This window comes from Bos mutus, chromosome 18, assembly GCF_027580195.1.
Source record: "Bos mutus isolate GX-2022 chromosome 18, NWIPB_WYAK_1.1, whole genome shotgun sequence".
In the NCBI taxonomy this organism is placed as follows: Eukaryota; Metazoa; Chordata; class Mammalia; order Artiodactyla; family Bovidae; genus Bos; species Bos mutus.
Window position 1 is genome coordinate 50,896,947 of NC_091634.1, and position 25,025 is coordinate 50,921,971.

The following is a 25,025-nucleotide window of genomic DNA, read 5'->3' on the forward strand; positions in this document are numbered from 1 at the left end:
AGTTTTTTAAAAAAGAAAGAGGAAGAATGTTGCAGTGAATCATGGAAAGGGAGGTGATCCTCTGTGCACACAGGTCTGTCTCCTCTGTGCCAAGTGAGCAAGGGACCCCTGTGATCAGAGAGAACGGGGATGTGAGTGCCCACGCCCACCCACTGCCCACCCTGCCTAGTTCTGTGAAAGGCCTCTGATGGCGCTAGCTTCCTGAACCACCTGGGAGCACCTGTCAGACCCCCAGAAACAGACTCTGCCGGGAGAGACCTGGAGCCACGCATCTCTGACCTGCTCCTCCAGCAGAGCCTGTCTGTCTCAGTGTGCTTGGGCTGGAGACTGACGTTCACTGGCTAAGCCTGCATGTGTGCATGCTCAGTCGCTCAGTCGTGTACAGTTCTTTGCAGCCCCGTGGACTGTAGCCCGCCAGGCTCCTCTGTCCATGGGATTCTCCAAGCAAGAATACTGGAGTGGAATGGGTTGCCATTCCCTTCTGCAGGGGATCTTCACAACCCAAGGATCGAACCCAGCTCTCCTGCCTGGCAGGCAGATTCTTTACCATCTGAGTCACCTGGCCTGGAGCTGAATAAATTTCGTCATTTATTGTCCCCGCTCCACAGGGAGCTGTCAGCTAGGACCAGACCTCTCAGCAACCCCAGTCCAGCTGTGACTCCTGTTTGCTGAGTCCTGGGGAAGGCGTGCACAGGGCTGTGCGGGTCCCACTTCACCTCAGCTCGCCTCTCCAGCCCTCAGAGAGATGGCCTCTGCCCTCACAGAGATGGCCTCTGCCCTCACAGGGCCAGGAGGACCCTGTGTTTGTGATGACACACTCAGCTTTCATCAGCCCGATGGCTTGTCTGGGCCACAGGACAGGCAAAGCCTCCCCCATCAACCGAAGAGGGGGTGAGGTCGTGGGCCCTTCCCTGAGACCTGCCCTCCCCACCAAAGCACCTCGCCACCCAGGCTCTGGCCAGAGATAGAACCCTCAAACTGTGGGCTCCTTCCGTCAGATGTTGCCTGTGGCAGGAAGAACACATGGCACTAGTTTGCCAGCTGGGGGCTTGGCCAGGCTTGCAGTGACGCCCAGCGCTCAGCCGGCTGCTGGCCCCAGGGACTTAGACCCCAGCATGGAAGAGCCTGGGCTTAGAGCTGAGGGTGTCTTCACTGGCCCCTGTGCCAGCTGCCTGGGCTGGGCTTCCCACCGCGAGCCCAGGGGCGAGAGGAGCAGCGGGGCTGTGCCGGGGCCCCGGCGGCCTTTGATGTGTGTGGCAACAACAGACCAGTGGGAGCCGGGACAAGTCTGGGAGCACGCCACCATGGTCATTTCCCTCTTGGCCTCCAGCTGTGCCTCGAGGCTCCCTCCTTCCCCAGGGGCCCCGGCTGCAGCTCCGCCTCCAGTCTGCCCCCCGACACACACACACACCCCATGTGGTTTAGAGCAGCCCTGTTACAGTATTACAATGTGCTGTGCGGTGGGAAGGGCCAAGCCGAGCTGTCGACAGCATGGCGGAGCCCTCCAGGCCGCACTGGGCCAAACCAGGGGCCTTGAGGCTCCCAGGAGACCCCCAGTTCCCCAGCCCGATCTGCCACAAAAGGCCTCTGGTGTTCCCATCGGGACGACTGTTTGTCAGCATGGACACGGGTTTTCCCTGCGAACACACTGGTACCCCCTACACCCGACTCCCTTTCCTCTGCCTCCCAGGCACCCAGCTTTGCGTTCCAGGAACATTCCTTACCCCAGGCAAGGGGGAGGGAGGGGCAGATGTTGGAGTCGTTGTTTGGTAACACTTCCATTTTCCAGAGCCGAGCTGGGGAAGGTGCTGGCAGAAGAGAGGCCCGTCCTCCCTTCCCAGAACTGGGGTGAGTGGGTGGCTTCGGGTGGGCTTCTCAGGTCCGAGCAAACGTCCTTGCCGGGGACCCGTCAGCTTCCGGGAAGGGCCTGGGTGCTCTGCCGGGCTGGTCTCACCCCAGCCGCACTCTTGGCCACGTGTGAAGCCCTCGCCGCTCTCCACCCGCAGGTCCCCCGTCACCTGCTCCGTCTGGCCTGCTGCGTCGTGAGCCGGGCTCAGGGCTCCTCTCTTGTCCTGAGGCTGCTTGACTGCTGTCCCATGGGGGTGTCACTGGGGCCCCACACTCTCTCCCTCCACCACCACGGTCAGGGGGCCCCCGCCTGCCGCGGGGGTGCATGCGGTGCTGCGTTCGGCTTGGTAGCCTCCTCACAACGGGGACTTGTGCACGGTGACAGTGGGCCTGGAGCCCCTTCCTCTCAGGCTCTCAGGTCATCAGGACAGATGTCCCTGTAGAGCCAGTGCGGTGACGGCTGTGCCCAACACACCCAGGCTTAGGTGGCTCACCCCAGGCCCGAATGCCAGACCTTGCCCTTCTGCTTTATGAACCACTTCTGTCATCCCCCCGCTGTCACCCCCGGGTCACCCGCTAGGACCCACGGCTACCTTCCCAGGAGAGCCTTCCAGAAAGCATCCCATCCTCCCCTTCCTTCCTCCTGCCGCGGTTCGGATCCTCCTCCACGTGGGTTTCTGTCTGCTGCACAGGCTCCAGCTGGCCCATCCCTCTGTCCTCGAGGCCAGAAACTGGGGATGTGAGCCAGGGATTAATGGCACAGAGTAAGCTTCCGAAAGCCACGGGGGCTGTTGGAAGGCCTGAGCTTAGAGATAATTTCCCTTCTCTGCGAAGGCTAGGCATTTAGTCCGACGGGCAGAGTCAGGAGACAGTCAGCCTGCGGGGGACGGGCAGCAGCCCTGGCCCGGATGGCCACCTGAGACAAGCAAGCGATGGTCCCCAGGCTAAGACGAGAGATGGCCACTGACCTCTCCTCCTAGAGGTAAGAGCTGGGGCCCAGGGAGCCTCACACGGAGCCCCTGCAGACCCCCGGAAGGCTTGGGGGCCCCTCTCCATCCCTGCTGTGGAAATCTCCCGTCAAGTGCCCAGCGACATGCCACGCACTTTCCTGTCCTCTCCTCCTCAGTTGTAAGAACTCTCTTATCAGAGCATCCACTCCTGGCTTTTTTAATGTAAAGATTTCGGAAGTTTATACAAGTGAAAGACGTGACAAGGCTGCTGCTTCTCACTCCCACCCCTCACCAAACCAAAGCCCATCCTGGTTTTGGTCAAGTGATGTATTAAAATTGACACAGGAAAAGCAAGCCCACTTTCTTCTCACCGTCAGTTGGCAGCGCCTGGGGGAAGGAAGATGTTTGCAGCACAAATTTTTCGTGGAGGAGAGCTTGCTGCCAGGAGAACATTTCATTTCCGAGCATCTCAGGTTTTGTCTTCAGGCTGCGGGGAGGCTGTGACCCCCTCACTACCCTGCCCAGGTAGCCAGGGGTTCCAGGGAGGGGAACTGCTCTCTGGGGCCCCAGGGCAACTCAAAGGAGGATTTGAACTCAGAACTTCCTGTCTGCTCGGACCCCATCCTGTTGAAGATTTTTGTAGCTGGGGGACGTACAGATGGGCCTGCTGGTGGCCAGGTCTTCAGTGTGTTTAATAAGCAAATGGAACATGGTGTGCCTAGAGGGTCCCCAAAAGTCAGTGGGGTCACTTTGGTCTTCCAGGTCCATGCCGGGGAGAGGGCTCAGTAACAGGGCTCCGCTGTGTGCCGTCCACAGCCAGGGACCTCCTGCCTCCCCAGGAATCCACCTGGTTCCTGGGGGGGTGATTTGGCACCTGCAGCCATGAAAAATAATTTTCAGTCTCTGGAGGAGGAAAGAGTCCGCACTGGTCAGGCACAGTGAACAAACGGGGTCAAAGTGCCAGGTCTGAGCCCGGCGTTCCAATCCCAGCTGTACCACCACTAGCTGGGGACACTGGAACCTACTCCACTCCTCTGCCTCGGTGTCCTTGTCTGTCAAACGGGGGTGAGGACTCCTGCCCTCTGTACCTCGTGTCATTAAGTCGGTTCATTCTCGTCTGGCGAACTTTCACGACCATTCCTGATTAGGAGCTGCTATTACCAGACGCTGGTCATGAGAAAGTGGCCGCATTTTCACCCACATCAGCTCAGTGACATGGGTACTATTAGCCCATCTTTCAGGTGTGGGAACTGAAGCACAGAGAAGACGGGTGACTTTCTCAAGGCTGCTCATTCACTCATTCATTATTTTTAATTCAGGGAGATTTTAATATGAAATATGTCAAGTATAGAAAAGTACGGAGAATCCTTTAACATGCACTTATGTCCTAGCATTTGCTGTATTTGCTGAATCTTTTAACAGATGAAGTGTTGAGCTAAGAGCCCTCTCTGTCATCCTCTCCTATTCCACCTTTTCCTCCCTGCTTCCCCGGACCGACCACTTGTCTGAAGCTGGTGCCCCCTGCCCCAGATAGACCTACAGTGTTACTGTGTACACTTAGGGACGGCTTTCTCTTTTCCAAAATGCTACAGTTGACTTCACACCATACAGTCTTGCTTTCTGCCGCGGTATGCTTTTGAGTGTTTCCATGCAGTCATGTGCAGACCCGGCTCACCCACAAGAGCTGCTGCATGGCCTCCAGCAGACGAACAGGTCATGATGACACCCCCGGCACGTCTATGCCTTCTTCTGACCGGCCATCAGCACCTTTCCAAGTTCGCTGTTTACACAAGATACTACAGGGAACAACCCCTCTACCCGCCCAGTGCTCCCTCATGCAGGCGTCCCAGGACCCTTTCGTGGGGTAGCTGGCTAGCTTGGGTGAGCTTCCCTGGATGCTGCCCAGCTGCCCTCCAGTCATCCCACTCCAAGGCCCGAGCAGCTGTCTGTCCAGGACCAGCACTTTTCAAGTGTTCAGTGGGTGTGGAGTGGCACCTCCTTGTGGTTAATTCACTAACTACTCACCAACGGCCGGAGCTGGCCAGGCGTTGTGGTGCACGGTTACCAAGTGTCGCCGCAGGGACCAGGAGCCCAGGGAGGGAACTCTAGACACAGCGTCCCTGGTCTCCGTCCGGCAGCTCTTACCAAGCTTTGACTCACAGAGTCGGTCGTTTGCATGTGCACACCCCCTCCCCGCGAGCAGTCATCTCCTTCAGCCAAAGGTCTGGGTGTTCCTGTTTTGGCCTCTCTCGATCCCAGCTGTCCCATATGGCAGCGGGCAGCCAGGTATGGCTCCTGAGGACTTGAAACTGGCCTGGACCAAGTGGAGATGTGCTTCGGGTGTACGATACACACCACCTTTGGGAGCATTAGCCCAGAAAGAAAGAGCCTGTCTTATTAATAATTTTTATATGGACTGCATGTCAAAGTGATATTTTTGGATAAATCAGGTTAAATGAAATATGCCACTGAAATGAAATTCACCTGTTTCTTTTTACTTTTTTTTTTAAAAACAAGGCCACTAGGCAATCATAAATGGCACCTGTGGCTTGAAATAGATTTCTGTTGGATAGAAAGAGCCCTAGACTGTACCAGGCTGGAACCTTGTGGTAGGTGGCTGGGGAAGGTTTGATGGGTGGATGAGAGAGCAACCTGACACTGTGAGAGCAGAACCATGGGACGTCTGGGCCCCTGTGGCCCAGTCCTGATGTCCTCAAGACAGTGCAGAGCAGCTGGTCCCCTGCTCCAGAGCCCTGACACCCTTCCTTCCTGCCTTCCTCTCCTGCCCCAGGGGAGTGAGCAAGAGGCCACGAGAGCCGGCCGCCTGCAGAGAGGCTGCCTGAGCAGGCCCTCCCAGAAAGCCCCACACTGAGCAAGGAAACTGCCCTGCAGAGCAGCTCAGGCCACTTCAGGGTCAGCCCCCTCCCAGCCGCTGCCCCCACCCTGCTGGCACTGCCCCCGAACATTCCTCCAAAGCCCCTGGGAGGCCGGGACCATGCCGAGGGTTCCGGGCCGGCACTCTGGCTGCCCAAGGCCTCCTGGAAGAACACAGAGCTGCTCTTGGCCCCCGGGCACGGCGCCTGGGCTCTGCTCACCACGGCACCTGCTTTGATGCCTTGAGAAAGGTTAACTTTGAAGCTGCTTGTCTGGGCGGCCGAGCTGCCCAGGGCTTGATAAAAGAGCCCAAAGGCTCCGGCCTGCAGCGTTCTGTGGAGTTACCCCAGCAGATGGAGAGCCTGGGCTGAACAGCCGGGGAATCCCACCCCACTTTCCAAAGACGTGCGGAAACCTGACCGATTTGGAATCTTTGGGAGGAAGTAGAGTTGACAAAGCTAAGGTTTTGGGTGACCTAGTCTGACCCCGCAGGCACAACGCTTGGACGTGTTTTAGTGGCTGTAGGTGGGAAATATTGTAACAACAGTGTTGATTCTTTTCTCTGTGATGAACGGTGACCATAGGTCTGAGGCTGGACAGTGATCGGCAGTGCCCTCAGGCTCTGTCAGGCAGGGAGGACTGTTTGACCCTCCACCGCCCACCCGTCCCCAGTAGCCATGCCTCCTGGGCCTTCCTTCCCCTTCCTAGTCCCAGGCTCCTCACCAGCTCATGCTCTGGCACCATCAGGGCACTGGCCTCCCGCATCCTTTCCCTGACTCACTTCCCCCAGCCCATCTACATCCCCTTTGGAGTGCTTCTCCTAAGCTGAGCCAGGAAGGCCCAGCTCATTCAAGTAAATAGAAGGGCAGAGCTTTGGACCAGGTCTTGCCTCTGACCTCTGGATGGACTTCGGCACAGGGCTGTGCACAGTTGAGGTCCCCAGTGTGTGCACGCGCGTGCTTAGTCGCTTCGTCGTGTGACTAAGAGACTGAGAGACCCTTGACTCTGAGACCCTGTGGACTGTAGCCTGCTAGGCTTCTCTGTCCATAGGGTTCTCCAGGCAAGAAAACTACAGTGGGTTGCCATTGCCTCCTCCAGGAGATCTTCCTGACCCAGGGATCGAACCTGAGTCTCCTACATTGCAGGCAGATTCTTTACCACTGCGCTACCTGGGAAGCCCGGTGTCCCCAGACATGGCCTCAAATAAGTGGTGTTGTTGTTCTTACAAGAACAAATAGGTTTACGAACAGGAATATCTCCCAAAAGCCACAAATTCCCTACCGGTCACAAAGTACCAATCTTTTTTATCTTCAAGATGGTTCCTAGGTCTGCCGTTTCCCTGAACCTGGCAAGATCAGAATTCATTCAACAAAGCAACTCATCCACAAGATTCCTTGACTCCTTCTGCCCTTACCCATCCCCCTGGTCTCAGATTGGTGCCTACTCCTCCCCTCTTCTTAAAAACCACCCCATACCCATGACCTCAATCCTAGCCCAGCTTGGGACTCCACATCTGCCACGGGATGTCCCATCTCAGAGCCTGGAGGACTGATGAGAAATCCCACCCACACCCACTGTAAAACACCTCTGGTTCTGGAACATTTTTCAAATAATTCTTTCAGTTTGGCATTTGAAGTTGTTTGGCTATAAGTAACATATTAAATTTAACAAGCACCATCAAGCCCGCTCAGGAATGCTCCTGAAGCGAAACTTCAGTCTGCCTTCAAAGCACTGGAACTTTTGTGAAGACCAGATTTAGCACCAAAGAACGTTCCCGTGTCTCAAACTTTCCTTAGCCTCTGCCTTGCAGATTTCCTTACACTTTAAAACCCATGGATTTTTTTCCCTTTAACTTTTGAACTGGGTAATCCATTCTCCTGATTCGGGTTTCAAAGGGGCTGAAGGGAAGAGAATAAAAAGCCCCCGGGCCTCTGCCCCCAGCCCACTCCCTCCCTCCAAGGCAGCAAAGCGCTGGATTCTGCGGAACCCTCCAGAGTCCATCCAGCACACGCGTGCATGCAAGCTCAGTACACGAAGTCGTTTCCGACTCTTTGCGACCCCAGTAGCCCTCCAGGCTCCTGTTTCCACATGAACAAACACAAGGCCGTATTCCCCTCTGAGAAGAGGACTAAATGTTTGTACACACTTCTGCCGCTTGCTGTCTTTCACTTGGGGATCTCTCCACATCAGGACTTGAAGGGCTTTGTCATTCTTGCTGCTGCAATCTTGTTTGTTTTCATTGATGGGTTTTTTTCTTCTCACTCTGGGACAATTTGGGGGATCATGGGAGCCCACCGGCCCCGGTGCCCCCGTCCTATCCCCCTGATTACACTCTCTCCCCCACCCCCCCAGCCACCCTCTCCCACCCCGCAGGAGGCTGGGGCCAGCTATGCAGCCTCTCTGATCCACCCACTGCCCCACCAAGATGCCTCCATGACCAGCTGCTGCCAAACTCTGAGCCCTCCACAGCTGCTGGTCTGGCCGCCTCTGACCCCACCTTGGCTCCCAGGCCCTCATCCCCTGGGCTCCTCTGGCCGGCCTCCCAAGGGACTCCAAGGCAGGGCTGCCTTGCTGTCAGTCCCATCCTGCCACACTGCCTCAGGGACAACTTGATACCTTGTCCCTGAACCCTGCCATCTGCCCCCGCACCCCTGAACTTTGCCCCCTGGCCCCCATCATGCTTGTCTCTACACACATTACCCACCTCCCTGCCCCTGTGCTGCTGTGTGCTCCCCAAGCTGCTGGCCCCCTTGTGAGATGCTCCATATGTGAGAAGCTGAAGGAAGGAAGGACTGCCCTTCTTCCAGTCCTTCTCCATCACGAGTGTGGGCTGGAAACCACAGGCTTGCTCCCTCACTGCCAGCCGCCAGCCTGTGAGGGCGAGGTGCTCTCCAAGGTGCCTCCCTCCTCCTCCACCTCCCTCTCCAGTCGCTCCTGATTTTTGTCTTCCCTCCTCTTCCCACACCCTCCTGCCCTTCATTTTTAGGGTGCACCCTTTGCTCCTGTGTGCAGGTGCTCCAGCCCCCCCACCCCAAGAGGGTCCCAGGCTCCCCTTCTCTCTCCTGCAGACCCAGCCCCAGGCTGGTGGTGCGGCTCATCTACCTCCACTCTTTCCAAAAGCCCCAGAGCCCAAGAAGCCTCTGCCCCTGCAGCAGGCTGCCATCCATCCAAACATCTGGTCATTCCAGGGCTCGGCCCCTGGGGACACCTGCCTCTTCCTCCCTCAACCTTGTGGCCACGCCTCCCGGGAGGTATAGGAGGTTGTTAACAGCAACTGGGGTTGTGGTCGTATTATAGCTTTCACGAGGTGTAACTCACATGCCATAAAACTCACCTGCTTTGCAGGCACAACTCCAGCAGCTTTAGTGAATTTACAGATCCCTCTGACTATTGCAGTCCCTCTTCAGCCCCAGCCCTGGCAACCAAATTTACTTTCTGTCTCTATCTAGACACTTCACATGCATGGACTCATCCTCTGTGTGGCCTTTTGTGTCTGGCTTGCTGTGGATTGTTGCCACCTTTTGGTTTTTGTGACTCGTGCTGCTGCTATGCACAAATGTGCACAAGTCTTCGTGTGGACATACACTTTCATTTCTCTTAGGCTGTTGTTCAGTCGCTCAGTTGTGTCCAACCCTTTGCGACCCCATGGACTGCAGCACGCCAGGCTTCCCTGTCCTTCACCATCTCCTGGAGTTTGCTCAAACTCATGTCCATTGAGTCAGTGATGCCATCCGACCATCTCATCCTCTGTCATCCCCTTCTCCTCCTGCCTTCAATGTTTCCCAGCATCAGGGTCTTTCCTAATGAGTCGGCTCTTCGCATTAGGTGGCCAAAGTATTGGAGCTTCAGCTTCAGCATCAGTTCTTCCAGGGAATATTCAGGGTTGATTCCTTCAGGATTGACTGGTTTTATCTCCTTGCTGTCCAAGGGACTCTCAAGAGTCTTCTCCAGCACCATAGTTTGAAAGCATCAATCCTTTGGCACTCAACCTTCCAGCTCTCACATCCATACATGACTTCTGGAAAAACCATAGCTTTGACTAGACAGACCTTTGTAGGCTAAGTAATGTCCCTACTTTTTAATCCTCTGTCTAGGTTTGTCATTGCTTTTCTTCCAAGGAGCAAGTGTCTTTTAATTTCATGGCTGCAATTCTCTTGGGTAGATACCTCAAAGGGGAAGTGATGGGCTGGTGAATGAATGTTCAGCTTTCTAAGAATCTGCCAAGCTGGATTCCAAAGTGGCGGCATCACTTTACACTCCCGGCAATAATTTAAGTTTCTCCACATCCTCACCAACATTTGTTATTTTCTTTTTACCTTATTTTCTTTGATCATTTGAGTACATGAGAAGTGGTATTTCACTGTGGTTTTGACTTGCATTTCCCTTAAGACTAATGAGATTGAGCTTCTCATCATGTGTGTCTTGGCCATTTTTATATCTCCTTTGGCGAAATATCTATTCTAGTCTTTTTAAAACTTTTTAAAATTTCAATGTCAGTTGTTAATTAGGTTATTTGCCTTCTTGTTGATTTGAGAGTCCTTTGTGTATTCAGTCCCATGCAAATATGTTCTCCTCACATTTCATTTCCTTAAAGGTGTCTTTTGAAGTTTTTGATTTTGATGAAGTGGCCATCGACTTTTGTGACCCTGCCTCTATTGGTGGACACTGCTCTGGCGCCTGGCACAGTGCGGAAACCAGGCTCTGTCCTCACTAGCCCGAGACCTGGGTGGGCGACAGCACCTCTCTGGGCATCAGTCACCTTGTCTGCACAAAGGGGGCACTTTGGTACCCACCCCAGAAGCCCGCTCAAAGCTGTGCTTGAAACTGTGCCTGGTGCCCAGTTACCTTGAAACCAACCTCACTTACGGACTGTGGGTCTTTCGGGGATTTTACATTCATCCTCAGTTTGGATCCTTATTGCAGCCCTCAAAGCAGGTGCTATTCACCCCATTTGAGGGTGAAAAACAGAGACTCAGGAAAGCTGAGTGGTTTGTTTAAGGTCCCACAGCCTGTGAGGGGCTCACAGAGGCATCGCCCCACTTGAGGGGTCCAGGATTGCTGCCTCGCCACCCAACAGCTGCTCCCAGAGGCAGACTGAGGCTCCCTCCCCCGACCCGGAAGTCCAGGCCAACGCTGTCCCCAGGGTCACCAAATCAGCACAGGCCAGGCACTGGCCAGCAGGATGAGCGACTCATCACACTGCCCCAAAGCCAAGACCTCTGCCCTGGGGGGAGTCGAAGCTGCTAAGACACAGTGCGGCCAGCGGGACACTGGGGAACCCCAGGCATCGGGGAGCCCTGAGGAGGGCCAGGCTCAGCCTGGGGTGTGGACAGGGGTATCTCAGCCTCTTCCAGGTTGGGGTTAAGCCCCAGGCCCCTTCTGACGACCTCTGGAGCTACAAAGCAAGTCTGTGGGTCTGTGGTGATCTTCTTGGGCAGATAGGCCTGCAGACCAGAGTGTCCCCACCTGCATGGCCCATGTCCTCCTTACCTGGGAGCTGTCTCCCCAGGGCCTGTGTTTCTTTTGTGACTTAGCGAATTTTGAAACACACATGGAGAGAGAATAACACAACCAGTCCCCACATACCTGTCTGCCAGATCCAACAGTGGTCACTGCAGGGCCACGCTCATCTATTCTCCCATCCATTGAGTACATTCCAGGCATCCTATCATGTCATTCCCAAATCCCACAGTACAAGTGTGGGCACACACATGTGCACAAAAGTTTCTCCAGAAAGAAAGGAACCACCCGCCACCTGCTTTGTACTGGGGCTCCTGGTGGGTCCTGGTGAGGAAGGCCCCTTGGCAGCCAGACATCCTCAGTCCAGGCCATTTCACCTCTCTGAGCCTCAGTTTCCTCATCTGTACAATGGGACTGCAGTACTTACTACCTGGCAAGATGGCCTTGGAGATTAATCAAGACTGCAGACCGTCTGTGGGCACATAGGGAGATAGCAGAACAGAAACAGCCTGGCGGGGAGGCCCAACCCCAACATCAGGAGGTGGGGGAGAGAATGGGATGGAGGAGTTACAACCAGATCTTCCACTGTCTGAAACAACAAATTCTTAGGCGGGGGAGGGTGGTTAAAAGCCTCAACCAATGTAGCAAGTCATAGATGCACCTTTTCTCATTTCTCTGCTTTTTTGGACACTTGGAGTAGTTTATAAATCTAATTCAAGAACTTAAAGTTGCAATCAGATCGTGTCTGTGCTTGACACTTACTAGGAGCCTGGCTCAGTTACCTACTGCCATGTAACAAACATCTCCAGACTTAAAACAGCAGTGGCTTAAGAGAGCCACCTTTGTATACTTTCTCCCAACTCTGTGGGCTGCCAGGGCTCGGCCAGGTGGTTCCTGGGCAGCTCATGACACCAGCTGGGGCTGCTGTCACCAGGTGGGGACTTGGCCTGACCCACATGGCAGGTATTGGGGGCTGGGCACTGGCTGGGAGCTCAGCTGGAGCTCTTCCAGGCGGTCTACACCCAGGCAGTCTACACCCGGGCTGTCCCTGTGGCTTGGGTGTCTCAGCATGGTGGTGGGGTTCGGAGAGGGAGCCTTCCCAAGAGCAAGTCTTCCCAGATGGAGGAAGAAGCCACCCAGGCTGAGTCCCAGGACAGGTACTGCATCGCTTCTCTCGTCCTCCTCTGGCAATCTCAGGGCCACAGAGTTAAGGAGGGGGAATCAATGTCGCCCTTCAGTGTGTGTGTGGGGGGCGGGGGCAGGGGGAGGAAGATCTTGCAGCTGTCTTTAACTTCCCATTGTGATCAACAAACGAGTGTTGAATACAAAACTGAATTCCACAGACATGCTTCAAGCAGGGAATTAGCCCCGGTGAGGACTGGAGGGCTGTGAATGGAACAGTCTCTCCCTCCCCAAGCAGCACTGCTCTCCCGCTTCCTGACAGCTTGTGGAGACCCTCTGGGCCCCAAACCCTCCAACACAGCGTGTGACTGGTGGTGCTCTAGCGGTGAGGGGAGGTCACACCACGGTGACGAGGAAGGCCTGGCTTCTCACATCTGCTCAGGGGCTGCTGGGAGGCCAGTCTGCAGAGTGCCCTCTCTCCCACCTGCTGCTCTGGCTGGAGGCTCCCAAGCACCCTGTCCACAGGTGTCCTGGGCTGAAGACCCCCGCTGAGCCCTGGGCTGCCCTGATGTCCTTCCAGGCACAGGAGGTGTCCGGGGCAACCACTATCGTCTCACCCTTCCTCCTCTGGTCCCCTCCCTGGCGCGGCCCCTGTGCTGCCAACACCACCATTGTCGCCCACGCCACCCTTTGCTGACAGCTAGAAGGGGCATAGGCGGTGAGGCTGTGCAGACAGAACCACCCCCACCCTGCTCTGGCAACCTCTCCGAGTCACTCCCTCCCCAGCAGCTCCAGGGGCTTGGCATTTGGGCAGATGGCTCCCTTTAGGAATGCGTATGGTCCCCCGTCCCCAGAAACTGTCTGAGGACTTGCGGTTCTTCATCGGTTCTCCCAACCCTGATGCGTTCCATGAGTGTGTCTGGAGCCCCTGCCCTGAGCTGGGCCCTGCCCCAGGCTGAGAAAGTGAGGCCAGCAGGGCAGACTGGTCCCTGCCCTCGGGAGCTTCCCTGCTAGGGATACCCGGTCATTGCACCCACCAACCCATGGCAGCCTACAGTGTGCCTGGCAGACGGACACATGCTCAAAGCCATGGGAGCCTGGAAGAGCTAACTGGACAAGGGAGGTGGAAGCTCATGAGGAGGAGCCACTCTACAGGGCTGGCCCCTTTTCCCTGGGCAGAAAACCAGACCAGCTTCCTTGGCACTTCACCTGGCTGCCAAGAAAATGATGTCCAAGTGGGTGCTCTCTCTTTTAAAAAAACAAAAGCTCACTTTATCTTGGAAAATTTCAAACACATACAAAAGTAGAATAGTATAATAAGCCTTCACGTATGCATCACTTAGCTTCAACAATTATCAACATTTTCCATTGTTTTCATCTCCACCAGCCCCTCCCGTCCTCACTCTGCCACCTTTTTATTTTCCTTGTCTTTGTCTTTTTTTGGCCACACCACGAGGCTTGTGGTATCTTAGTGCCCTGACCAAGGATCAAACCCACGGTGCAAGAGCAGAGCCCTAACCACTGGACAGCCAGGGAATTCCCATTATTTCCCTCGTCTTTGAAAAACCTCATCTTCATACTAATTCACTCACAAATACTTTTTCACATGGATCACTAACAGATAAGGGCTTTAAAAACACAATGACACCACTATCACATCTCTTAATATTGGCAGCGAGTTCTTAATATTATCTAACACCCAGACTGTGTTCAATTTTCTATTATCTCGCAAATATCTTTTTCTAGTTGGTTTGTTCACATCAGGACCCATCCAGGCTTTGCACAGATTTGGAGTAGGTTCATCTCTATCTGAAGTGTCTGTTCTTCCAAGTGGGCTTAGATGCTCGAGTGGAGATTCTCTACCGCAGGGGCCCCAAACCTCTGGGATCTAATGCCTGATGATCTGAGGTGGGGCTGACGTAATAATAATAATGGAAATAAAGTTGCACAATAAATATTGTGTCCTTGAATCATCCTGAAACCATCCCCACCCCCGTCCGTGGAAAAACTGCCTTCCACAAAACCAGTTCCTGATGCCAAAAAGGTTAGGGACAGCTGCTCTATGGTATCAGTCAATTACCATCACCTGGGAGTTTTTACAAACCACCCCTACCTGGGCCCTACCTGGACCAATTAGGTCAGGGTCCCTGGGGTGAACCAGGACCTGAGTGTTTGCTTCATTCATTTGTATTTATTTATGTATCAGTTAAGCTCCACCCACCCCACCCTGCCTTGGGGATCCTGGCCTGCTGCCAGAGTTAGGAATCCCTGGAATACTCTTGGGGGTTCTCACTAGCAGTTGTGCCCCCGGGGTGTCCCCTGGCAATGTCTGGAGATGCTTTTGGTTGTCACCACTTGGGCAGGGGGGCTATGCACTGGCATTTAGTGGATGGCAGCCAGGACATCCTGCAGCCCGCGTGGCACAGAGTTAACCAGCCCCGAACATCAAAGTGCTGACATTGAGAAACTCTGATACTGGAGCACCAACCTCTCTGGTCTCAAGGGGCAGAGGCCTCCTGGGGGAGGAAGAAAATTAAACTGGATTCTTTCCATTCCTCATCTCAGCCCCTTACAGTTGATGAAATGCATCCCCCTGGGCCTCCTCTCATTAGCCCTGCATCCCCTCCCCCAGTGCTGCGTGGGGCTAAACTCTCCCGGGAGACTGGCCGCTCCCATCTCTGGTTGGGGCAGGAATGCATCTCTCACCTGCTGGGCGACCTCTGTCCTTCCCTCTGCCTCAGGCCTCACTCCTGGGAAATGGAAAGAGCAGGGCTGTCCCGAACCAGTGGTGACCTTCAGCCATCTGCACAGTTACCCCGTTCACTGCAGTACCCGGTGCCCAACACAGAGCAGGTGCTCAAAAAGTGTTTGTAGAAATGAATGGATCCCCATTTCTCCTTGAGGAAACCGGGGCGCAGAGAAAGTGGGTCTCACAACCAGCTTTTGGCCTCAAGGCTTTTCAGCCTTGTCCTTGCTTCTGTGTAAAGAATGTGTGTGCCTGCCTCCCCTAGGGGTTCCCCACTCCTTTGCTGCCACCGTCTCAGGAGACGATGGGGAGCAAGGCTGTCCCACAGCTCCCCAGGGAGGAACAAGGGCACAGGACACTCCCAGCCCACCTTCCCTCCTGAGGCTGGGGTGGGGGCCATCCTCCCCCACCTTCCTCTGTTTGTGGGGAGGCATGATACATGTCCTATCATTTTGGACTGGATATGGTCTGGGCACCCAACATTTTGCAATATTTTTGGGAATGACTCAAAAGAGAACACAGCTGGAGAGCTGACTCAATGTCCTGCGTCCACTGAAGGCATGTCATTGTCCTGCTCGGAGGCTCAGTTCCCTTCCTCTGTTTCCAGAAGGACACAGACCACAGGGCGTGGAGACCTTTTGATCGTTAGACGGAGCCGGCCTGACAGGCTGGTGACAATGACGTGAAAAACACTTGGTGGGGGTGGCTTTGTCCCTCCTGGCACGGTAGGTGCCTGTGGAGGCCTCCTCTCTGTGGGAGGCCTCCGGAGAAACCCATCTGGGTACAAGGCCCCGTGCACCCACAGGCGGGGAACTGGGCAATTCCTAACAGCTGGGCGTCCTCAAAAAACCTGCCACCCCCAGCCGGCCACACCGCTAGCTCAGCCCCACACGTGGGGTGCAAAAGCATGTGTGGAGAGCCAGAGGGCCAAACGTTAACAGCGGGGCAGCTGTCCCTTTGATCACGCGGGTCATCCGAAGCCCCGGAGGCCAGCGACTAGATGGGTGGGAGTGGGGGAGGGGCGCGCAGCTAGCACGTCCCCAGGACCCGGGGCAGGCGGGGAGATGGTGGAGCCTCCCTTCTCCCCGTTCCCCTTCTCCGCGGCTCGGCGGTGGGGCTCACTCAAGCACGGCCATGCGGTGTGGGGGAACCCCAAGGTCCCACTTACACCAACCAGGGCTGGGGATGCACAGCCGCAGGGGGCCTGGCTCCCAGCCTCGGGGAGGGGCGCACGGTGGAGAGTCCCGCGGCCCGAACTTTCCCCGGGATCCCCCTTCAGCCTCCCCCACCGGCCGGGCGAGAGGAAGCTAAGGAGAGCGGAGTGAGCCCGCGAAGCTGGAGGCGCGGGTGCTGGGCGCGCCCCCGGCTCACTCCCCAGGGAGGCGGCGGGCGGCCCCGCTCCGCCCCAGCGCCCGGCCGGTGAGATCCGGCGCCCGCGGGCGGGGCGGGGCTGCAGTCGGCACCGCCCCCGGGGTCCGGGGAGGGGACGGGGGAGGCGTGCGCGCAGCGGCGGCGGCGGCGGCGGCGGGTGCCGGGAACGCCGGCCGGGGCGGAGCGGGGCCCCAGCGCACTGCCCGGCTCGGGCCATGACCCCCGCTGCTCTCTCTTGTAGACTCGTCGCCGCGGCCCCTCGAGCCCGGCCGTCGCCGCTACGGGCGCCCGGGCGGGCCCCACAGTGAGCCCATCAGGAAGTGGTAAGTGCCCCGCGCCGCGCGCCCCGGTGTGCCCGGCGCTGCCCACCCCACCCCACCCCTCCCTTCCCTTCTGGAAGACACAGCTCTTTGCCGAAGCCGCAACCCCGCCAAGCAGCGTTCACGCCCCGCCAGTACCCGCCGCGGGAGGGCCGTCCCTGGGGAGGACGGGCCCCCACCCCGGGGTGGGGTGCGGTAGGGGACCCTCGCGGGCTCGGGCGTCCCCCCCTACTTCTTGTAGACTTTTCTGCGGAGACGCAGGTTTGGGTAAAGTTGGGCCCCCTTTGGCCATGTTGCAACTTACACCGGGCGCGTGGGGAGGTGTGTCCCCGCCCGTGGAAGCCGCCGGCCCCCCAGTCTCCACCTGCCACCCCACGCGGTCACGAGTTCCTGGGGAATGGGCCAGACCGCCATTCCTGAAAGCTGGAGAGGAGCCCGGCCGGGGGGTGGGGGCAGGAGGCCTGGAGAGGAACCATTTCCCCTCTATCGAGTATTTCAGAATGTATTATTTATGAACCGCCTCACTTAGGGGCCCCCTTCGCTCCCAGGGCATCAAAGCAGGTTTGCAACCGCAAAGGGCGACCACTATGAACGCGCTCGCCACTTGCCTGGCCCGCTGAGCTCAGCGGAACTGGAGGGAGGCACTCCTTACTCAGGTGGACCTACACCCCGGCTCGGCGCCCCCCCTGGTGGGCGGGGTCAGGGCAGAGGGGGACCTCTCTTAGACCTCCCCGGGCTGTTAGGCCGCGATGGAATCCGAAAAGTCTGTGCTGGCTGAGCCTCCTTCGCCTCGCTGAGAATGAGGAGGAAGAGGCAGGGAAGGCAGCCTGGTGAGGGCCCTCCTGTGATTGGTGCAGGAACAAACACCCCATCTTACAGATGAGGAAACTGAGGATCCCAGAGGCACATCTGGATTGGCAGGCTGGGGCGGGGGGCTTCCTACAGAGCCCCCAGGGGTGCTGGGGGGCAGCCCCTGTCCCAGGCTGGGTCAAGTCCAGAAAGCAGCCCCTTACCTGTGCAGGCCACACCCACCATGGGTTCCCTGTCCCCACCCTGGATGGGAGGGAGTTGGTGTATTTATGGAAAGACTTAATCCCTCTGCAGGCCCCAAGGAGGTGGAAAGCTCCGCCAGCCTAATCTCCTCTCCCTGGAAGCCTTTCCCTTGGCAGGTGGGTTGCCCTGGGTGGGCTTGAGCCCTGGGTTGAGATCACCTCTGGAACTTCCGCTCAATGGCCAAGGAAAGAGAGCAGAGCTACTTCATGTTGATTGAGCCCTACATGCTGCTACCCATCACCTGCGTTTTCCATTTTTCTTCTCTGACCTAACACTGTTGTTATCCCCACTTTACAGATGAGGACACAGAGGCTTATAAAGATCAAGTGACTGATCCAAGGTCACACGCAGGGGCGGGCGGGTAAGTGGTGAGGCCTAGCTTTGAACCCCTACCCTCACAGTGTAGGACCAAACTGTAGGCAGACCCTCCTGGGTGAAAATAATGTGTTATAGATTTACAATAATGCGTACACCCAGGAGCCCGCTCACAGCCGACGCAGCCACAGCCTCCCCTCCGAGCTTGTGGGGGATTGTGTGTATCCCACAGACAGTGCCACACTGTGGTTACTTTTTATTTGGGTGCAGAGAAAGCAGTGGTTTAGTTTTCTGTTTGCGCTGCAAACCTGAATGGGGTGAGCTGGCCAGCAGGAAAGCTAAGGGCTAATAGTTTGCGACTCCTAACTTCAAGGCTGCTGTAAAAAGGATGCCGTGTTTTCTAATTAGCCCCATGATTAGTTAACTGTTAGCCTAACTTCTAATAGAATACCCCTTATTTTTAAACATTTTTACTGACGTGTAACATATGGAAAGTTGCACAAATTGTACGTGTTGAATTTGGTCTCAGGCTCAGAGGGCCAAGTATCGTGCTCACATTTACATTGCCAGTCAGTGGAAGACCACAGCTTGACCCTGGGTAGCCCAAGACCCTGCCCCGTGACAGCAAGGCAGGTGCAGGCTTTAGTGGGCACCTTGTCTTCCCCCCCAGCCCATCGTCTTTCGCTTCCTGTGGGCGAGCAGCTGTGGGCCAGGCAAGTGCCCCCTGTGGGTCTGTGGCCTAAAGCCCAGGAGAGGCTCATGTTTGCATTCTGTGTACCAGAAAGGGAGGCATGTTAACGCTTGTAGCATCTGTTCCCAGCGCAGTCCCTTTGGCTGCTATTGTAGGAATTCTAATCCTGTTGCAAAAGGAAAGTCCCATTTTTTTTTAAAAGAAGGAAACCAAGATGTGTCATAGGCCTGCTGGGAGCCCCTCTTGGCCAGTCTGTCAGTAGGTCTTCCCTGTGTTTGCAGTAGGGGGACTGGCCCGAGAGCTGGTCCCGGGCTCCCCCAGCTGGGAGGGGAACCTGATTCTATCTGGTCTGGTGGGTCCACCCACCTAGGCAAACTGTCACATTCTTCAGCTGTGAGTCTCCACCCGTGCCCTCTCCTCCATCCTCCAGTGAGGTCTTGGTTAAGGGAGTGAGGCTCTGGGTCCCTGTCAAGTCACGAGCTCCACGGGGCTCTTCCGATTCCGTCTGGGAGGTGACTCCAGAGACCGTGATCAGGCTGTTAGCCCAACTCTGCCTTTCACTGACTCCCTCTCTAGGCCTCCATGGGCCACAGGCCTCATCTGGGAAGCCCAGGTGGCCACCTCCATGTAGGGTTGCTAGGGTTAGCAAATAAAAATAAAGGCTGCCCTGTTCCATGTGAACTGCAGAAAATGATGGAGAATGTTTAGTAGGAGTCTGTCCCGTACAGGAGTTGGGCATCCTGTATTTTATTTGGCAGTTTATTTCTCTGACCGTTCCCAGTTCCAGAGATCTGATTCATCCCAGGAGGTGTTTACTTCATCTCCTACAGCCCAACCTCCATGATCCCCCAAAGCAGAAACCGAAGGGAAGCTAATAGCAGATCCCTTGTGCCCTAAGTGGTTCTGATGTGTTCCACGGGCAGTGCTACATCTTTATTACTTTACACTTTGTGCAGAGAACACATTAGTTTACTGTTCTCTTTGCATCAGGAACCTGCAGGGAGTGGGCTGGCGAGCCTACCCTGCTACGGGCTGATAGTTTGGGGCTCTTATCTGCAAGGCAGCTATAAAGATAGTAACAGACATCTTGGCCAAGGGTGTCCTCTGTCCTGGAGCTGCCCAGGCTTCAGAGGGGCCGTGAGGGGCCATTTGGCGTGCAGAGTGGCCGACATCCATCTCTCTGGCCACTGCTCAGGGGAGAGGCAGACCCCTGCAGGAGGAAGTAAGTTTTTATTTCTCACTGCCCATCCGTGTCACCAGAGAGGGTTCTGTCTCGGCCATTTGGCGGTAGGGAGATTCTTACGCCCGAGTGCAAGAAAGGACCTGTTTTAACTCAAGCTGTTGTGCAAATAATTAACAGCCTGATATTTTGAAGGGAACATAAACAGAGCCCGATTTGATATGAAAGGGTGGTTTTTCACACTCCTGCGAATGTGTGAAAGAGAGAGTACATTTATACCTAAACGTGAAGTTCTCTTGGGCCTGATGGCTTGCCTACCTTCTTGCCAAGCTAGGGGGGCCCCTCCCATGGAATCTTTTCTTCCCACCCGTTAAACCTTTATTTTCTAATCGCACAAATGTGTGTCTTCCGGGTATAGACCTCAGCATGTAGAATGATAGACACAGAAGCCCGGGGGTGCAACTGACCTGGCTTTGAGCTCTGGCCTCCCAGAGCTGCTGTTGGACTGCCCAGAGCTCCACTCCGTCATCTGTAAGTCACAGATGCGATGATGTTATCTCGCTGGGTGTTGTCAGGTTTAGGAATTTTTGTAATGAACTCAGCCTCTTGAAAGCATTAGCTTGACATCTGTGTCAGTGGTGAGGATGAAGTTTAGGGGGACATAGCCTGCTCCCCACAGTCAAGCGTCTGTATGGCTCCATTTGGACAGATGAACATCCCGTCTACCAGGACCGTCTCCTGCAAAGGCACCTGCCATCTCTGCTGGGGGCAGCCCCATCACAGAGGGAGTGGAGTGGACGGGGCGCTGTCCACGGTCCTACATAAACCACCCTGGGGAGCGCCTCCTCCATCCCCTATAACTGGCTACACCTCGGACTCGGGGACTGCATGGCAGGCCGCCCCCCGGTTCTCTTCCCACACAGTGTCCCCACAGGCTACTGAAGGGTGACACCGTGACATTGACAGATGATGACGATGGTGACGACGGCTCCAGGCCCTGTCCTGGAGGCTGGGTCAGGATGCCTGTTCTATAACTGAGGACTTGGAGAGCCGGAGGGGCGGGAGTGGGGGAGGAGGGCGGTGAAGCATCAGCATCTCAGGCTCAGAGAGGAAGAGGACTTGGCCGAAGGTCACACAGCCCACACAGACTCCTGGTTCCTCTCAGCCCCTCCCAAGGCCCACTGCCCTTGTGGCGCGTTGCAGCAATGTGCATGGGAATGAGAAAGGTCGGTTGGTGAAAACTACGTTTGGAAGTTTTAGAAACTAGAAATAGAATCATTCCACCTAGCCCTGACCTCACCACGTGATGTTTGCCTGACCCTCACACAGCTTCCCGTCCCACGGTGTCCACTGGATCCAGGCTGCCAGCTCCTCCTCCTTCCTTAACTTCCTTCCTTTTTTCCCTGAATGTTTGGAGATAGGTATTTCTCAAGTCACAGGACAGCTTTAGTGACAAAACCTATCCATTCAGGACAGTTTTCTGGGAGGAGCAGGGAACCAGAGCGCCTTCCCCCAGCCAGCGCTGCGGCCCCTGGCCACCCCTCCAGCCACACCAGAGACGGGGTAGGGGAGTTGGATGTGATGCTCCCACTGCATTCTGGCTACCGGGGCGGGGTGCGGGGGGTGTTCTGTGGAGTCAGGGTAAATAACTGCTCTCTGCTTTCCCTTGCTGAATGCTTCCCTTGAATAGTTTCAAGTTTCAGAAAAGTTACAAGAACAGTAGGAGCTAATGTATATCCTTCCCTGGAAGTGAACATGTAGCTACAGTTGTTTCATTGGCTTGGATTTCTGGCCGGGCTCTGAGAGTGAAGCTGTAGAAATGATGGCCGAGGACCCTAAACACCCCAGTGCGTGTCCTCAGGGCAGGGCCCACCTCTTACAAAATGCAGCCCAGAGATCAGAATCACAAAACTCGACCACAGCTCCATGCTGTCACCTCCTGGACAGGTGTCTTTCTTTTGACCGTTTTACTACTTTTCAAACTAGAGACAAGCATGTTGTGAACGCCCGTGTCCCAGTGTCAGCAGCAGACAAGGCAGCGCCCCTCACCCTCCACGCCTCTGCGGTTGTTTCTCTGTTGGACTTTACGGCAGCTTCCCACTCTCACTTCGTCAGTGCGGACTTCAGTGTGAATCATTGTCCTGTGGCCCTAGGGTGGGATGTGTCGTGTAAGCTGTTGGGTGGGCGGTGGCCAGCGCGTACCCCAGACAGAACGGAGGAGCGTGGACTGTGAGATCAGAGCTCACTGCGTGGCTGTGATGTGGTGTGGCCGGCAAGAGCCCTGGGAGGTTGCTGTGGCCCTAACTCAGGGCCGCAGACCCCTGGGCAAGAGGCCCACGAGAGAGATGGCAGGGGAACTCTGGGGTTGAAAGCATAGGCTTGGAATCCCTACCCCACCACCTGCTCCCCATACAACCCTTCTGCAGGTTAACTAACTTCCCGGTGCCTCAGTTTCCCCATTAGCAAAGTGGGGATCGGAATGGCCCCAGTGTCACCAGGCTGTCGTGAGGCTTAAATGACCGTGAATGGAGGCACTCCGGAGGGTGCTGGGCACAGAGTGGGTGCTCAAGAGAGGCACCCATCCCTACCCCACAGGCCTTCTCTGGGGCTCTCCCTTCCTCCAGCGCTGCACCCCCTCACCCAAGGAAGGGTACACACTCCTGGCAGCTCATCCCACCTATTAGAATCATCTCGCCCCTGCCTCCAGAGCTTTGGAAAAGCCCAGTTCTTACCACAGCCCAGGCCAATGGGGAGCCTTTTGGGGAGGGACCCCTGCCAGGCTCTGATTCCCAGCTCTGGGAACTGCAGCTCCAGGCCTGCTCCAAGTAGGAAGCGCGTCCTTTACACGCAGCCATCCTGACTCTGTTCCCATCCGTGTCTGACTGTCCCTCTTGCCCTCTCCCTCCCTGGTCCATCTCCTACCTGCCCACAAGTCCAGCCTGGCTAAAATTGAAGCCTTTGCCCTGGCCGCTCCTCCAGACTGACCCCTCCTGGGATCCTACCATCTCACCAGCCTGTACATCACCCCAGCTTCCAGCAGCTTCTCTCCTGTACCCTGACTGCCCCACCTTTTCCAGTGCTCAGACTCCACGGTTTCTGGCCCAGAGCTGAGCATCTGGGTCCCATGGGGCCTTGTTACAACATCGATTCCGGCTCAGTGCACCCAGGTGGGGCTGAGAGGCTGTACTGTTAATGAGCTCCTGGGGGTGCTAAGGCTGCTGGTAGAAAGGCCTGGAGGGGGGCTGGCCTGCACAGCCTGCTAGAATGTGGAAGCTACTACATGTGCTCAGGATAACCCCTCCACTATGTAACCAGCCTCCAGAGACCCCGCAGTGCGGCTCAGCCTGGGCCCTTCTGTGGCCTGTTCCTCCAGTGGGCCACGCCCCCGCATGTCCTCTGGGCCTTTGCACATTCTGTTCCTGCAGCCTGGGGTTTCCCGCTTGGCTGGCTCCTGTCTTTGGGGACATGGTCCCTGGCCTCCCAGGCTGGGACCGGAACCTTCCTCTGGCCTCCTGGCCTCAGATGGCACCACTGCACGCTTACTCAGGTGCAGGGTCCCGTTTGGCCTTGTATCCACCTGTGTCTGGTCTCCCAAGACCAGATGCCAGGATGGGAAATGTGTAAGAAGTATATTGAGGAAAGTAGGGAAGGGGGCTGGAAGGCCTGGGCCCAAGGAATGAGGGAGGAGGAGACAGGAGGATGGGTGGGGGGCGCCCATGGACAGTTGGCCAAGCCAGAGTCAGCCTGATTGTCAGGGTGCCTATCTCAGATCCCAGCCCTCCATCCAGGCTTGCACCGCAAGGGTGGCAGAGACCTGTGGGGCGCTGCCCATGGCCACCCCCTGGCCCCTGGTGTCTCCCTGCGAGTGCAGGAGTCCCCATCCTCAGCCTCTCAGAGCCCCGAGCACCCACCCTGTAGAGCTTCACAGACCCCTGTAGGGGGGCCCTCGTGGGGGTCAGGGCAGTCCTGGGTTGGAACCCCAACTCCACTCCTAGTAAGCTGTGTGGCCTCAGGTAGCCACCACCACCTCTCTGAGCCTTGATTTTTCTCATCCATAAAGTGGGGACAGTGATAGCACCTCCTAGGGTTGTAACAGAGTCAAATGTCAGGAGACCGTGAGCTGCTGCCCGTTTCTTCAGCAGCTCTTCAGAACTTGCAGGGAGATGGTGGGGGATTTTAACCCCCATGGACTGGGGACTGGGCTCCTTTCAGCCGTTAGGACGCGAAAGAATTTGCATTTTAGGAGAGGAGGCCTCGTTTGAACAGAAGGCACACCACACCCATCACGGGGCTCAGGGCCACCCTGCGGCCCCACCTGGGGCCCTCTCATCCCCAAAACAGCCACACGGTGGCCCCTCAAAGGCAGGGCAGGTGGTGCGTGTTCCGCCCCATCACCCAGGCCAGACCTCTCTTGCACCTTCACCAGCTCAGTCGCCGCACTGGGCCTCTCTCCAGCATGTTCACCTTTGAGATGCCTGAAAGTTTTTTCCACCAGCACACAGCAAATTCAGCCCAGATGTAGCCAGCAGGCGCCGTGACCTCGGCCGCGGTTTCTCTCCACCACTGCTTCCTGTTGTGCACCCATCAGGCCGGGTGGGGGGCCTGGCCACGCGTGGCCGATACAAACAAGCCTCTCCTCTCTCCCCAGGCTGCAGAGGTGCCGACATGGGGCTGAAGCTGACCTGCCTGAAAGGTAAGCGGGCGGCTGTCTCCCTCCAGCTCTTAAGCGGGGTGCCCCGGGGGAGGTGGAGTGAGCCCTGAGACAGGGCAGACCCTGAGACCCCAGCGGTGCTGCCCTGGACTGGGAGGGGGGCACCTCCAGTAAAGGCAGCACCGGTACACAGCAGGCGCCGTGTAAGTGTGTGCTCTGACTCTGAGTGCTCCTCCAGGCCTGCCTTTCCCTGGAGCTGAGTGATGGGGGGACGTTGTAGTGCCCCCCACGACTCGGTTGCCCCCCTCAGAGGGATGCACTCCAGGCTGTGCAGGGTCAGGGGCCCTGCAGGACAGTGCCGGCCATGCACGGGGCGGGGTGGGGAGGGGGGCTTTGCTCTCCACCCTGAGGGCCTGTTACCACGACACGGGTGGTGAGCTAGGT

General features: G+C 56.5%; 1 protein-coding gene across 1 annotated transcript in view; it reads left to right on the top strand.

The window, feature by feature from the left end:
* Positions 1-16,483: 16,483 nt before the first annotated feature.
* Positions 16,484-25,025, top strand: part of C18H16orf74 (chromosome 18 C16orf74 homolog) — a 29,934-nt gene continuing 21,392 nt past the window's right edge. Inside the window, exons 1-2 of the mRNA XM_070386882.1 lie at positions 16,484-16,694; positions 24,579-24,623. Of these exons, the coding sequence (XP_070242983.1) occupies positions 24,596-24,623 (28 nt within the window). The 5' untranslated portion in view covers positions 16,484-16,694; positions 24,579-24,595. The remainder of the gene's footprint in view (positions 16,695-24,578; positions 24,624-25,025) is intronic.